Below are 16885 nucleotides of genomic sequence, written 5' to 3'. Positions count from 1 at the left end.
AAAACTGAATGCAATCGAATATGATAATGTAATCTTTTCAATTCGATGAATCCTAACTAAAGTAAGGAGAGAGTTTCCATTCACTTCCAACAATGCAAAAAATTGATCAGTAAGAGAAAATATAACAAATTCTCTAATGCACTAATTTCATCAAGAAAAACTAATGCAAATCAATTCCAAAAAAAATTTTATTTTTATTTTTATGTGTTAAAAACAAGAATAAAAATATGTAAATTCAAATCAAAGAAAGCTGATCTAAATCTACGATTGATTTTTCAGAATGTAAACTATGAAATTGTAATCTATGCACAATTCACTTGAAAATTATGCAAATGTAATCTATGCACATTTTTCATTCATATTATGAAAAATGAGAATTCTAATTATGCAAATGTGATCTATGCAAGAGAATTCTCATACACAAGATGATTCTAACGTAATCTAAGAACCAATCAAGTGCAAGTCAGGAAAATTGGGTGAGAGTTCCAAATATCAAAAAATAAAAAATCTCAAAGGCGATTAACACTCAAAGGTGAAAAGACTGAGACAAACCTCCAAGTAATGACCAAAGGAAATCAAATTAAGAATTTCTCAAAAAAAAGACTCAAAACACCCAATTAACTTAATGGAGATTGATGAGATGAAGAATTTGCTGAAAGAAAGTCATAAACAAGGATTTTTGACATAAAATGCAGATCTGGGTAGACTAAAAGCTGTAAATAAAACCTAAACCTAACTGGAAAAAAACAATTTAGGTTTTTCAAAAATTTTGACAAGGTCCGCAGGCTTCCGGTATAACCAGATGCGGTACTGCTCTATGTAGTAAAGTAACAGTGCGGGGATATCCACACTGTGTTACAAACAGAACGTGCGGTCCTCTTCAAAATTTTTGAAAAAACAAAATATACTCCAGATCCTAAAAACTACCCAGTCCCACACACATTAGGCAAAAACCAGAAACAAAGAAAAAGTTTCTCAAGTCAAAGTAAAAGTGAAGGCAAAAAACCAAAATTCAAGTCCCCAGTGGAGTCGCCATTTTGTCGGCTGGATAAATCGTTCTTGCGGACAAGATCGATCTCCCTAGTATCTACTGATATCTAGCGACATTCAAGACAAGCAAATTCTATCTTTCTCTAAATATTGCGATTTATAAATAAAAGCCAAGAGATTTTTTAAGACCCTACCTCAAGTCCAACGCTAGTTTGTGGCAGCCACGCTTCAACCGTCCAAATGAGCTTCCTTTTAAGGAACCTGCAAACACAAACAAGCACACATCAAATAACACCTGCATAGCCAATATAATAAACCATATTTATCATGATGATCAACGAATTCATGAAATAAACCACATAAGACAACTTATTGAGAAAAATGAACTTGATTGTATTAACTTTAAACAAAGAAGAACTTTACAGCCTTGATGCCTTGATGTTGTACAAGCTCCTCCCAGGGTCTAGCAAGAATCTCCTCTACTTTGACAAGCTTCACTATCTTCCCAAAGATATCAAAAGGTATGTAATCTCTCCTCTCAAGCTTAATTAGGAAGTCTAAATTCCAACAGCATTTACCCTAAAAAATATTCAGCTTTCAACCTCCCTAGCAACCAACCCAATGCCTTATTTTATAGTGCAGAGGAAGGAAGTTACCAGGTCCACCTTCAAAGGAATAGAGTCCTCCTTCAAAGGGATAAGCTCCTCACATCAAGGGGTTAGCTCCTTTAGTTATGGGATGCATGAACCACCTAGGAGCGAACTTGACACCTCAAGATTCCTTCTAGAAGCATTCAAAATTAACCCAAAGTGTGTTTTTAAGAATAAACTTGCGCCTTTTTTACTTTTACAGGGGTCCGCACCCTTTCTTTTAGAGACAGAGTGGGCAGGTCCACAGGGAACATGACCAGGGAGTGTGGGACTGCAGGTAATGCTAAGAGAAAGTGCGGAACCAGAGTTTTAGAGATTTTCAAAGACTCCCTCTCATTTTTAAGGCTTGACATGAAGAGCTGAGGTTTAAGACTTGCATAGGAGGAAAGTATGAGTGGTGATAGACTCACACTGACTGTAGAATGTCATGGTGACAATATTTTGTGTAACAACCCCAAAGGAGAATGAATCCATATCTCAAGGATATAGTCAAAGAAGAACTACAAAAGTTGTTGGATGCAGGATTCATTTACCCTATCTTGGACAGTGAGTGGGTTTACCCTTTGGTGTTGGTTCCGAAGAAAAATGGGAAGTGGAGGATTTGTGTCAATTACAGAGAGTGAAACAAAGCAACAAAGAAGGACCATTCACCTCTACCCTTCATTGACCAAGTGTTAGATGGCTTGGCAGGGAAAACTTTTTTCTCTTTCTTAGATGGGTTCAGCGGGTACAATCAAATCTAGATTAGCTCAGAGGACCAGGATAAAACCACCTTCACCTATCCTTGGGGTACTTTCGCTTATAGGGTCATTCCTTTTGGCCTATACAATGCCCCTGCCACTTTCCAAAGGGCATTCCTGAGTATCTTTGTTGAGCTAGTCCATGATGCAGTGGAAATTTATATGGATGACTTTACACCCTATGGGTGTGATTTCCAGGAGGCTCTCTCCAACTTATGTAAGGTGTTGATAAAATGCATTGAAATGAACTTTTCCCTTAGCCCTGAAAAATGTGAGTTCCTTTTGACTGCAGGGACTGTTCTAGGTCATTCAATATCCTAGAAAGGACTACAAGTGGACCCGAATAAGATAGCCACCATATAAAGGGTTCCACCTCCACAAAAGCAGAAGAATGTCAGAAGTTTTCTAAGCTTAGCTGGATACTATAGGAGATTTATAAAAGACTTCAGCAAGTTAGCTTCTACTTTATTTGGGTTATTGGCCAAAGACTCCAAATTTTTATGGTCAGAAAGATGTCAAGAGGAATTGGACACCCTAAAGGACAAGTTGACTACTGCACCTATTCTTCGAGGCCCAAATTGGGCTCTTCCTTTCCACATACATGCTGATGCCTCTCAAAAATCCATAGGAGCATCTCTAGGCCAAATAGATGACAAGCCACCTTATGCCATTTACTTCATCAGTAAGAATTTGTCAAAAGTCAAACTAAACTACACAGTGACTGAAAAGGAGCTCCTAGATGTTGTGCATTCATTAAAAAAATTTAGGTATTACATTACTAGTTACCAGACATTTCTACATACTGACCATGCTGCAATTAAATACTTGATGAGTAAACCTGATGTAAATGCCCAGATTATTAGATGGTTACTTGTATTGCAACAATATGATTTAACTATTATTGATAATCCTGGCAGGGAGAATGTTGTTGCAGATTTTTTTATCCATATTGAATTTGCCTACACGGGAGGAAGGAATGGTTGATGATTAGTTACTGAATGAACACTTATTCACCATTTCAGCTCTCTCTCCATGGTTTGATGATATATAAAACTACTTGGTTTCTGCATAGTTTCCACCAAATTTGTCTTCCAAGGAAAAGAGCAAGATTGTGAGGAAGAACTTCCCATTCACTTGGATTGGGGGAAACCTCCTCAAACTAGGCCCAGATCAAATTCTGAGAACATGTGTCAACGAGGAGGAAGTCTTTGACATCCTTCTGACCTATCATGACGGGCCTTGTGGAGATCACTATGTAGCCAAAAGGACAACATTCAAGGTGCTACAAGCTAGTTATTACTGGCCCACTCTTCACTAGGAAGTGAGGAGGTATACTAGTCAGTGTGATTGGTGCCAAAGGCTGGGGAAACCTACCCCAAGGGATGAAATGCCTCTGTAACCTCAAGTGACTTTCGAGCCATTTGACAAGTGGGGCATGAATTTCATTGGACCCATTGACCCTCCATCTAGGAAAAATCAGTACATCATTGTGTGCACTGACTATTTAACCAAGTGGGCTAGAGCCAAGGTAATCAAAGCAACAACATAAGAGAAAGTGGCTAAGTTCTTAAGGGAAAATGTATTTTATAAGTTTGGGTACCCTAGATAACTGGTCACTGATCAAGGCAGTCAAATTACATCTCACATGATTGAGAATTTATTGAGGCAGCACAAGATCAAGCATAAACATGCACTTCTTACCACCCACAAGCTAATTGGAAAGTGGAGGTAACCAACAAAGCATTGGAAGGCATTCTAACCAAAGTGATTAGTAGTAGTAGAAAGGATTGGACAAATAGATTAGTTGAGGACAAATGGGCCTACAATACCACCTGGAAGATCACCACTGGCTTCACTCCTTATGATCTGGTCTATGAGAAGAAGGCATTTCTGTCCATTGAATTTGAATACAACACCTTAAGAATGGAAGCACAACTCAATCTAGATCTCACCAGGGCACAACAAGAAAGATGTTCCAGCTGAATGGGTTAGATGAATTTAGGATGCACGCCCTCCTACACAGAGAGGTGACTCAAGGTCAAAGGAATATTTGCCATGACAAGAACATAAAGGACAACCAGTTTGAAGAAGGTTATTTGGCCTTGTTGTGTGATTCAAGATACAAGGATTTTAATGGAAAATTAAGGACTAGATGGTCAGGGCCTTATCCCATAGAAAAATGTCATGATAATGATTCAGTATAGATAAGAACCATTGATGCAGAGGCTATCCATTTACTTGTCAATGGGTTCAGATTGAAGGTCTACAAGAAGCCCTTATCAAAGAAAGAATTCATAAGTGGCATCATCAATACAGTGATGGTGGTGGAGAAAGTCTCAGCTTTTGCCCCATCAAGTTCCTGAAGAAAAAAGAAAAAGAAAGAGAAAAAGGAATTAAAAAAAAAAAAAAAAAAATAAAGAGGCTCAGGTGAAAATCTCCATGAGGCACCTGAGTCCCACTGTTGGGTTGAAAACCTCTTGAAGTGGCACAATGGTGTTGATTAGGAATCTGTCCTACCCCTGATCAGGTTTTCTCATGCTCCTCTGCATGAAAAACCTGTCAAGAAATATATATCATCTTGGTCAATGGCCAGCTCATGGTCCCCAATCCTGAACACCTGCTCGTGCTCATGCCAGCACTGCATAATCTAGCTCACAAGGTCCTCCTGACCTTTCACTAAGTCCAAATGATCATACTTCATCAACCCACAGTTGGTCAATGCAAGTATGCAAGCAAGATCGTTTCGCATCAGCAATTCTTTTCGGTCATGGGTACGTTCTCTCCATAGACTAGTCATAATGGCTCAAAACCTGCACAAATCAACCCAAAAATTAGTGCAAATGGGGGAAAAAATCTCATTAAATCATTACCTGGTGTTTTGGAGTGCACCCTCATGCACTAATGCCCCCCCTAGTGACAAATAGGGAGGAGTATTGCCCTCCCCCAGGTCATAAAGGGCGTTTAATGCTTCCTACAGGTTTGGAAGGGGGTGTTAGGCGCAATAAATGATCTAGGGCTCCCAGGATCTCCAAAAACCCACCCCAAAATTAGCTAAAAAAGGTTGAATAATACAATATTAAGGTTTTGGCATCTACCTAGGACTGATGGCACGTTGAATGGTCACCTAGATCTCCCGCAATCGTCCGTGGAAAATCTGCTCCTTTTTGGCTCCAAAACACTCTCACAACTCTCAAATGATGCAAATGGTGAAAGTGGAGGCTCACGAACTCCCTTATAGTCACTTGGGAGACATGACTTGTCTTAATTGAAGTCACTAAAGTATAAGTAGTCCACTTCCAATGATATTTATCATATGCCATCACCCCATATTGATAGAAATTGCTCATGTTTTGATGAAAGCACTTTCAGGATAGAACGACAGAAATGACCATGCTCGATTCTCAATGAGATATTTCTTTTATGGGATGTTTTCTTGCTCTAAAAATGAAAAATCCTTGATTTTTTCATCGTCGAGCTGGTTAAACACTTATGAAGATGGTCTGAGCAACTCTTTTTCTCTCTTTTTCTAGATCACTAAACTGAAAAAGACCGACTAAGCATTCATTTTTGGGACTTTTTTCTTGCTCATAAAACCAAAAAAACCCCGAGTTCCTTCTCCAGGCTCGTTAAAAACTTATGAAGAAACCCCGAGAAATATTTGAAGGAAATTTTCTCACTCATTAAATCGAAAAACCCCCGATTTTTGTCATTGGGCTCATTAAACACTTACGACGATGATATGAACGCTTTCTTTTTTGGGACTATTTATTGCTCTTAAATAAAAAAATCCTCGAGCTTTTCCCTTCTTCAGGCTCGTTAAATCTACAAATAAGGAATGAGAAGTTATTTTACCTCTTTTTCCTCACTCACTAAACTGAAAAATATACCTCGAGTTTTCTTCATTTGACTTGTTAAAATTCGGTGAAGGTCTATTGAGTTTGTCATCACATGACTCATTAAAATTTCACGACGAATATCAAGTTTACTCTATCTCCATGTACCCGTAACAAAATGAGGAAAACATCTATTTATCATAGGTTTCTCTTTATCCGGACTCAGCAGATTATCTTACAGAAAAGGAACCATTCTGGGTATACTATTAAACCATTGTCGCACCTAGTTAAAAACTAGGACAAAGGGACCACCTTAGATCGTTCTTTACGATATTTTCAGATTCTCAAAATATGAAAAGAGCATCGAGTTGTCTCGTCTGGACTCATTGAATTACACAGATAAGGAATAGAGTTTCTCTTTTTACGATCCTTTTCAGACTCTTAACACATGAGAAGATCAATGAATTTGTCTGTCTGGACTCATTAAACTAATCAGATAGGGCATAGAGTCACTCTTATTATAGTCATTTTCAGATTCTTAAAACATAAAAAGATCGATGAGTTTCCCGTCTGGACTCACTAAACTAATCATATGGGGAAAGTGGACAATACAATTTCTTTGTGTTCAGTATTGTGAAAAGAGTTTTTTGGCAGCAATCGCTCCCTTGAACATGGCACTCCCTCAAATAAACCTTCCTTGTGACGGCCTCTCAATATGAATCTTACCATCCTATGAGTTTAGCCTATATACGCAAATGTTCTTGCATCTCTGTATCCTAACACTCTTTGGTATTCATGAGTATAGTGTTGCATGGTTAAAATCATTGTCGTGCCTTCTATTGTTCAAGGGAAAACCTTTATCTTCTACTTCCTCCATCAAACTATCAAGCATATCCCATCATCATGCCCTTTGTCGCTTTGACCCAATGCTCAAACGATTCCTCAAAAAAAATTCATTCTTGTCTCGTTTCATGTCGACTGATGTAGGACACCTTATTACCTACCTTTCGACAGGTCTCTTCCTATCAACTTCAACACTCTATCTAGGAAGAAGACCCAGAAACACTTCAGTGTCTTGGTACTTGCAGACATCAGTGGTAGGTCACCTTGTGTTTTGTTAGGGTTTTTCATTATTGGCTCCTAGTTAAATGATTATATGAGTGTTCGATGACAAAAACAGAATTCGCACTCGCTATACTATATTGTGCATCTTGGAGACCATCACCATTATCGGTGGCCATCCTTGGGTTTGTTAACGATCTCCATTATTGACTAGTAATCAGAAGATTTCGTGCATGTTTGACCTCAATGCCTATTCTCACATGTATCGATATATGTTGTTGCGGTGAAGCGGAAATCAAGAGCTTGGGTAGAGGCTCGCATCACTCAGCCATGTTTCCTCTCCCAAGTTGCGTTTATTGTTTTTTGGAGACAACTCATCAAAATTATCCTATTAAGACACAAGTTCTGCATTGTGCTTATCGACGACCAACATCATCATATCTATTTATTAAGAAAATCACTTTGACATAGATACTGAGCATGGGAATGCTCGACTCAGGACATGGTTTTAGTTTTTTTTATATATGTGTTGTATCAGGTTTCTCATACCGCTCAAAGCTTCAATCCTCTCTCTCTTTTTTCCAATGAAAAGGACTGTTAAATATAAAGTATTTTTGCCATCGTCACAACCTCTAATATCACACTTTAGGGGGCCTCTATTATACAGGAAAATGACCTCCTCATCATCTCAGAGGAGAAAGACATGACGACTGAAGTACTGACCAAGTTCACAGGCCCAGTTGTTAAGCTAACGCTGTCTAAGCACTAGCAAATTGCTTTATAAAGCTTCCCAGAAAGGCTAAGGGTGCGTTAGTTCCTAAGATAACTCTGTCTGCTACCTCGAGAAGAGTGTTAGTGAAACCTAATGAGTTTCTATGGGTTAAGGGAATGAGTTGACCTAGAAATATCCCAAAAATCTCTCCGATGTTAGCTCACAAAAGCATGGAAACATAAAAACTCAACCTATTTGGGGGAATTACTAATTCCTAATGGAGTATGCAAATGGGAAAGAGAAAAAAGGCATGCAAACATCACTACTTTTGCCTAATAAGGACTTGGCAACCCTATCCTCACATGCTATATATGCAAGACTAGGGCCATTTTGAAAGAGGTCAAACCATTTGAAAGGATTTCCTATTTTATTATCGAGCAGAGTCCTAGACTAAGGCGTCAGAAGAGGTTAAGAAGGGAGAGAAAGAGAAGAGTTTGAGGGGTAAGGGAAGGCTGATACAACTGATGGCTGTAATCACTCTTTCTACATCAATATAGAACTGCAATTGTGTTTTCCACTCCTAGATGTTGGTAGTATAACTTGTTTATATGTTTATTCAATATCGTTAGCATGAGTGGATTAGATATGCAACTAGATATCTTTATATATTCATGCATTGTTTATCAATTTTTTATGTTGTGATATTACGCTTGTCTTTTCTATGTGCAGGATTTGATTTGGAGCTGGCTCATGGGTCTTCTGCCTAGCTACATTGCACTCTCCAGCAACACCACACTAAGACTCGAGGTAATAATTCCTTCTCGCTTTGATATTCATTGGTTAAGCATAGATATGCATGCATCTTTGTGACAGTTGCAGCTAATGTGACTATCTTCCAAGGATCTTGGGAAGATCCTTTCTATATCACCAAACGCCTGTGCATTAATCCCTATAGCAAAATTGGTGACTCCGGTGGGGACTACATTTAGTTCCCCATTTTCCCAAAAATTTCCTAGATCTCTCTTTCTTCCAGGCCTTCCAGTACTTCTTCATTCCCTTTCTGACCACACAAACCTATAAAACACCCTTCTCTCAGTGCTCAGCCCTAGATCTGATCCTCACATCCTATTTTTTGAGCCTTTTTCCTCACTAACATTGTCTACTAGTGTAAACAGTTCTTTATAAAGCACTGTGTCCTCACAAATAGTGTGTTAATGATGAAACTAACTCTCTGTAGCCTCTAGTAGAGAGCATTAGCCAACCATTTTTTGATAAACAAATTGCTCTATGACCTCATGGGTCTGGAAATCTTCTTATAGACTAATCAGGGATCTATAGTTGTACTTGTTTGACTGATCTGTGTCCTGAACAATTTGTCTTTTAATAAAATAGCTTTACTTCTTAACGTTTTTTGTTTTTCGTTAAAGAAAAAGTACAAAAGTTTTACTGTTTTCGGCTTAGCTAGTTAGCTCTGCATTATTTGGTTTCAAAAGTTGTTAGTGAGCATTGAATTTCTATCGGTTATGCTAGTGTTTTATTGAAGAGGATGCATGGTATATATATTGATGTATGAATGAATCTCCCTTTGTAGAAGCAACTTATTCATCGAAAGTGAAAATTTAAAAGCATTATTTTTGCATGATTTGAGTCAGAGTCCCATATAACTTCATACGTCAACACCCCTACCAAAGACTCTAATGAAGTACATTTAAAATATACCTAATAAAATCAATCAACAAGTATTTTTAGAGTAAACACACTTTAGTTTAGTATAGGATCTTGGGATAGGCAATGTGAGTTGACTGCCCAATATCATACACCGAAACTAGTGTCATTAAAGAGAGAAATCCTTCTGCACTCATACTATTCGGAACCACTCCAGTAAAAGTGGATCTAAATAGGAGACAACATCAGACTATAAGTAAATGTAGCCCACCTTTTCTTACATCTGCTTTGGGTATTTTGTGTATCAAGGATCCCTTCGAGGATATGAAAGCTAAGTCAAGCACTCAGGTATCCTGCCCACACAACATATGGTCTGGGACTATGTCCCCCCCGATAGTGTCTGTGATTTGAGCTATCCTTAGTGGCCATACTTTTAGGGACGAACCTACTCTGTCTTCAATTTTTTGGAGGGTGCTCATCTTCACGAAAGTACTTGGCCCCTTAAATAAATATCACTGTAAAATATACTGATAAAATTTATCAGTCACCGTGGCTACATCCAGCCCTCATTGTTAATCTAGACGGTTGTTAAGTCTTACCCCACTCATTGTGGAGGATCTTCTAAGCCCCAGTGAATCGTATTCCCCATCTTCAGGCAATCAGTCTCCAAGATCTAACACAAAATTAGTTTGGACATCCAAAAATTCAAGCTTACCGTAAGATTTCTTTACTAAAGGATTCCTTCCTGATACAATCTTCTGATCATGAATCCGTAGGGACCACTCTTGGTTCCCATTCCATTTCTACCTCCTTTTTCTTTCGTTGTAACATTTCCACCCATCCCATCGATGACTAATGGGTCGTAGGCTTTTTTGGACACTTTTGGTCCACCACCACCTCCTGAGTCGACAATCAGTACCGCACCTCTGATGGCAAACCCCGATATCCCATCTATCCCAAGTTAAAACCCTTTCATGACACCCACCATGAGAGGGACCCAACACATTCTGCCCCCTTTTGTATCATCCCCTGGACCTTCAACAATTTCTACATATAGTGCTCCTTATAATACTCAATATAGCACGGTTAGCATGGGTCCCCTCAACCACCCCTATGGTTGGCATCCATTGTTTAGTTCTAACCCCCAAGTTTAAATGCCTGGGGGCATATTTCCCAATATGCATATACCAATCGGGAACGTAATAGTTCCCCCTTCGTTTACAACTCTACAGGGTTAGTCATTGATTGACATGAACCCTCCTTATGTCAATCAAGGACCTATAGTTAGTTATGTGGTGAGCGGGAACCCTCAACAAGGTCCCAATCAATCCATATGGGCACCCTACTCTCAACTTCAAATGCGTCAAGGGGGCACCCCTTATCCTCGGGGCACTTCCAACCCCCAGTCTAACAACCCCTATCGAAACCCACAGTACAATGCTATACCCCAAGGCACTTACTATACCATGCAACCTGTGTATAATATTGGAAACAACACGATGGGAGGACTACAAGGCTCCTCAAGTCATATGTCATCACCTTGGTCTGATTCAGGGGAATCAAACACCTTTCCTTTCTTGGAAATGATTGGTTTCTTCAACTTGTACAAACTCACAAGTGACCCCATCTATCACAACTTACTTTGGCCCCCAATCCCGCATAGAATCCTGACAAACATCCCGAAGTTCGAAGGGAAACAAGGGGAGGATCTGGGTACACACATCACCACCTATCATCTATGGTGTGTTTCTAACTCCATGGTGGATGATAGTATCCAGCTACAAATCTTTCCCCACACCCTTACTAGCAATGCAGCCAAGTGGTACATTGAGTTACCACATGCATCAGTTAATACCTTTTATGCTTTAGTGATGGAATTCTTAAAGCACTTCTAGCCACCCATCCGCTATGAAACTGGGATGGAAATCATCACTTCATTACATCAGGACACTGCCAACCACATCTCTGATCATATACATGAATGGAGATGTAGGTGGAGGCTAGTCAAAGCTCCCCTCCCAGACTATCTATTAGCGGATTGGTTCTCCAAGTCTCTACTCCCCTAAATTGCTAAAGATGTCGCCTGAGGTGGTGCAGTCATCGAAGACCAATCCATTCGTTGATCCCAACACTTAGATTTGATATATTCATAGTTCTGCACTTTATACTACCTCATTCCCAATGCCCCTTGCAACTCCAATGCTCTGGCTACATAGCACCTCAGAGCGCACGTCGATGGGATTATCAGCACTACCTCTGAGGCTGCTGTAAAACAACTCAGTAGTCACATTTCCTAGTTGTTAGCTGACCCCTCTACCAAATCGACTTCTCTTCCTACCACCATGATAAACTATGTGCAGTCTACACAAAAACCCGATGGTAAGAACAAGAAGAATAAGAAAAAGGCTACTCCTTTTGAAAAGCAATCAACAAAGCAGTATAGCCCAAAGCAGAAGGCAGTTGCACCTTCTAATTATGGAAAGGAAAAACTCACTCGGTTCACTTGCAAAATCTGTGTGGAAGACCACATGACATATCGTTGTCTACATCTTTAGGAATGCACGGATTTCATCACTAAAAAGGACACCAGCAAGACCCCTGTGGTCCTAAATAATCCTTTCCCCGCTCAGCAGTAGCAACACCTTGTTGCAAACTAACCCCAACCCCCACAAGGGGGAAATGACAGTTCGCATCATCATTTAGCTAGTGAAGGATCATCTACCATTTACAACTTTGAAATGGTAGATCTACAAACTAGAGCCAAATCTTATGGAGCTCCAGTTGCTAATGTTGAGGAAGCCTCCTCGATTCAAAACCCATCGTCACCTAACAATATTCATATCAAAAGCCCAGTTTTTGATCTTGTGATTTTCCCCCCAAAAAGGGTACTTCATCGCACAATGCATAATACATCTACACATGCTGCCCAAAACTACAGTATTGTAGAAGATTTGGTGCAAGCACCATCTGTTGTGTCAGCACTCGAAGTATTACAAACTTGTCCAGCAAAAAGGAAGGCTTTGCTTTCAACAATTGATGGTATCGACCCTTAGGATTCCATGCTTACAATTTTCGACATGGACAAATATAAGCCTCCCCTTTCACACCATCTTGCATTTCAGGTGTAAATATTTTCGAAAGGGTGAGGAATACATAGAACTGTCATTGATGAAGGTGCTTCAACCTGAATCATGTCAGCTTCATGTTGGCTCACTTTGGGTTCTCCAACCATATCCCCACCGTCGAATTCCCTTAAATCTTTCGACGGCCACACTTTCATCCCAAAAGGTTACCTAGCTAGCTACCCCATCATCTTGAATGGGAAAATAGTAATGGTGGACATTGAAGTCGTAGATAGAAAGCTCAACTATAATATATTTTTGGGTCACAGTTGGACTTATGCCATGACTGCCACTGTGTCTACTATCTTTCACATCATCCTATTTCCACTGTATGGAAAGATAGTCACAATCCTTTTGCACCCCTGATTATTTCCTATTACCCAATGGCTTTGTACCCTTAGTGGGTGGTGTACCTGACTCTTATGTCAGTATCGGTACCAGTCTATTGAAGGGCTCTTCCCTGACGGGCTGTTTCCCTCTTCCGCTGCCCACGGTTCCACAGATGGGAAACATGGTTTCATCCATTCCTCATGAACCAACCGATCCTTGGATCCTCTCAGCCCCTTCAAACATTGACACTTACAAAGAACAAATGTCATTGTCACCAACTGAATTGGCGTACCAGTCCATTCAATCTGCATTCAAATCTCTAGTCACTTTGGTCATGACCAATGGTACTACCTTCCCTCCTGTTATCACTCAAGAAAAAATTTTAAATTGTTCACATCAGTTCGATTGTTTGTCAAAGGGTTGGTGTCAATTTTGGGTCTAGTCTTTTCATCTGGTTTTAGAGTCTAAATAGTTTGAATAGGAGTCTTGTTAAGAGCATTGTTGGTATGTATAAAGGGGTCAATTCTCTGTCTTAGTCTATCATTGGTCTCACATCTCACATGGATATCATATGTCCAAACTCGTTTCAAAGCTGAAATTGTTTAGGTGATTTCGTAGTGCATAATTCATATTTTTCACTGGCTGCACTACGAAATTGAGGATTTGTTCGAATCCATAGCCAATATTTCACAGCTGTCTCCTATGGATTCTGTGGGAATATCTGACTCGACATGTCATAGTGCTGGATCTTATCATCAATATACAAATAATACTGTTGTGTTTCATTCTCAAGGTTTTTCCTATAATCCCGCTACATTGGCTGAAGTTCTGGTATCCAGTGGAGGTCAATATCCTAGCATGCCTATTGTACAGAGTTCTGCTTCCCTCCAGAAATCTGCATCTAGTGAAAATCTCACAGGGGAACATACATCAGGTTACCTAAATTTTGCGTCATCAGATTGCCAAAGAGGAGCTATACATGGTAGTATCTTTGATGAAAATCCAGAATACATCAGGCAATGGCTGCAAGAGTTGGAGAGAGAACTTTTTAGTGATATTGATGAAGAAAGTATCATTAGCCCCGCTCAAAGCACATATATTGACAGGGAATGGGCAGACACAATAGAAAACCTCCTGTATGAGGATTCCCCTATGCATTCTCTGATGGAGAGCACAACCTTGAAGGATTATTCTAATGGAAGCATAGATTATCCCAATGTTGCAAATATCTCTGATTCATGTTCTGTTTCACAAACTAATTCTTTGCAACAAGAAGCATATGCATCAACTGGTCACCGACAAGATAATGTTCATACAGGGAGCTCTTCCAAACAGCTGTTAGTTCAATGTGCAACTGCAATATCTGAAGGTAAAGAAGAAATGGCATCACATATAATCACAAAATTGAGAGAGACAGTCTCAATTCAAGGAGACCCAATGGAAAGACTTGCAGCTTACATGGTGGAGGGTCTTGCTGCACGAATAGAATCTTCAGGAAACGGAATATACAAAGCTTTGAATTGTAAAGAGCCACCAAGCACTGATACTTTATCTGCCATGCAAATGTTATTTGAAGTTTGCCCATATTTCAAATTTGGTTGCATGGTGGCCAATGGTGAAATTTGTGAAGCCTTCAAGGATGAGCAGAAGGTTCATATACTAGATTTTGATGTTGAGCAGAGTGATGCAAAGGTTTTTTTTTTTGTATCATCATTTTGCTGCAGAAGGTGGAAACTTTCAGTCGAAGATGGCACTGGCCTATACCTATTATCGACAACAGATATATGAGAAATCTGTTAAGATTTGTGCAGAACTTGCATCTGTAGCAACAACTAGCTTTCTTAGTTTCAATGAATCACCATTGGTTGAACCAGTACGGATCAATGATGGAGCTGAAGAGAACAAAGCAACATTAAGGAAGTCGCGTGGTGAGGAAGATGATGATTTCCAAGTTATTGAATATCAGGCCCAGAAAGGGAATGCAGTGGCAATGTATAAACTTGGTGTATTCTACTACTTTGGTTTGAGGGGGGTTCCCCGTGACAATGCGAAAGCATTATCATGGTTTCTTAAAAGCGGTTCAGAAGGGAGACTCAAATTCGATGGAATTTCTCGGTGAAATTTATGCAAGAGGTTCTGGAGTTGAGAGGAATTTTACCAAGGCACTAGAGTGGTTCAAGGTTGCCTCTAGGCGAAAGCGTTTTTCTGCATATAATGGCATTGGCTATTTGTATATGAAGGGTCATGGAGTAGAAAAGAAAAATTATACAAAGGCAAGAGAATTCTTCAAAAAGGCAGCTGAAAATGACGACCCCATGGTCATGGGCATTACAATCTAGGAGTTTTGTACTTTAAAGGACTGGGTGTGAAGAAATACATTAAAGTAGCTTCCAGGTATTTTATAATAGCAGCTAATGCTGGTCAACCAAAGGCCTTCTATCAATTAGCAAAAATGTTCCAAAAAGAGATTGGTCTGAAAAAGGATCTTAAGATGGCCACTACATTCTATAAGCTTGTTGCAGAGAGAGGACCTTGGGGATCCTTTTTGTGATGGGCATTAGAGTGTTACTTGAAAGGGCAAACAGGCAGAGCTCTGCTATTGTACTCGAGAGTTGCTGAGCTTGGATATGAGGTTGCACAGAGTAATGCTGCATGGATTCTTGATAAGTTTGGGGAATATGATATATGCATAGGAAAGTCAGGTTTCTGCAGTGATGTTGAACGACATCAACGTGCACACACCCTTTGGTGGCATGCATCAGAGCAGGGTAATGAGCACGCGGCACTTTTAATTGGGGATGCCTATTATTATGGATGAGGTACATGTGGTTCCAGCACATATGTTTCGTAAAGTCATTAGCATTACAAAGTCTCATTGTAAACTTGGGCTTACAGCTACACTTGTCCGAGAGGATGAGCGCATTACTGATTTGAACTTCTTGATTGGGCCCAAGTTATATGAAGCCAATTGGTTGGATTTGGTGAAGGGAGGATATATTGCTAATGTACAATGTGCTGAAGTGTGGTGCCCCATGACAAGGGAGTTTTTTGCAGAGTATCTGAAGAAGGAAAATTCTTAAAAAAAAAAAAACAGGCCTTGTATGTTTTAGAGCCTGTGAGTTTCTCATCTGTTTCCATGAACAACAACGTGGAGATAAGATCATTGTTTTCGCAGACAATCTTTTGGCACTTACTGAATATGCAATGAAGCTCAGGAAGCCTATGATTTATGGTGCTACCAGTCATAGTGAAAGAACAAGGATCCTATATGCATTCAAGCACAACCCTGATGTTAATACCGTTTTCCTTTCAAAGGTGGGAGATAACTCAATTGATATTCCTGAAGATAATGTGATTATACAAATATTGTCTCATGCTGGTTCTCGGCGTCAAGAAGCACAATGTGTGGGGCGTATCTTGCGAGCAAAGGCACACATGCACATGGGAAAAGCTTACAACACACAAAGGACGTGGCACTCATTACTAATTCAAGAAAATCAACATGGCTAATTACTTCCGAATATCTTTGAGGAAAACAAAGGCATAAAAACAGGGACAGTTTCCTGTTTCTCAGCAGAGGTAAAGGGATACAACATTAAGGACCAGTAAGAAGCTTCGAGCATCCATCACAGCCAAACTAAAAAAAACCAATTGTCAGAGAATGAGCCTGTTTTCTCCTTTTTCTCGTAGGAGCACCATCTTGATTGTAATAAATGATATGTTCAGCACGATGTCGAATTAGAATCCTAATTGTTTTAGGTTTCTAGAGCTGTCAATTTGT

General features: G+C 39.6%; 1 protein-coding gene and 1 pseudogene across 1 annotated transcript; both read left to right on the top strand.

Moving 5' to 3' along the window:
- Positions 1 to 13806: 13806 nt before the first annotated feature.
- Positions 13807 to 14790, top strand: LOC149178803 (scarecrow-like protein 1; the record flags this gene model as incomplete). Its single annotated transcript, XM_089422241.1, has 1 exon — positions 13807 to 14790. A coding segment is annotated over exon 1 (984 nt), but the record flags the coding sequence as incomplete, so codon positions are not given.
- Positions 14789 to 16184, top strand: LOC149178802 (ERAD-associated E3 ubiquitin-protein ligase component HRD3A pseudogene; annotated as a pseudogene).
- Positions 16185 to 16885: the final 701 nt, after the last annotated feature.

Source organism: Pinus tabuliformis, chromosome 4_1 (assembly GCF_031772625.1).
Source record: "Pinus tabuliformis cultivar Carrire ecotype Pingquan chromosome 4_1, CPIR1, whole genome shotgun sequence".
Classification (NCBI taxonomy): Eukaryota; Viridiplantae; Streptophyta; class Pinopsida; order Pinales; family Pinaceae; genus Pinus; species Pinus tabuliformis.
The sequence above is the reverse complement of the archived record's forward strand: the minus strand, read 5'-3'. Positions and strand labels throughout refer to the sequence as shown.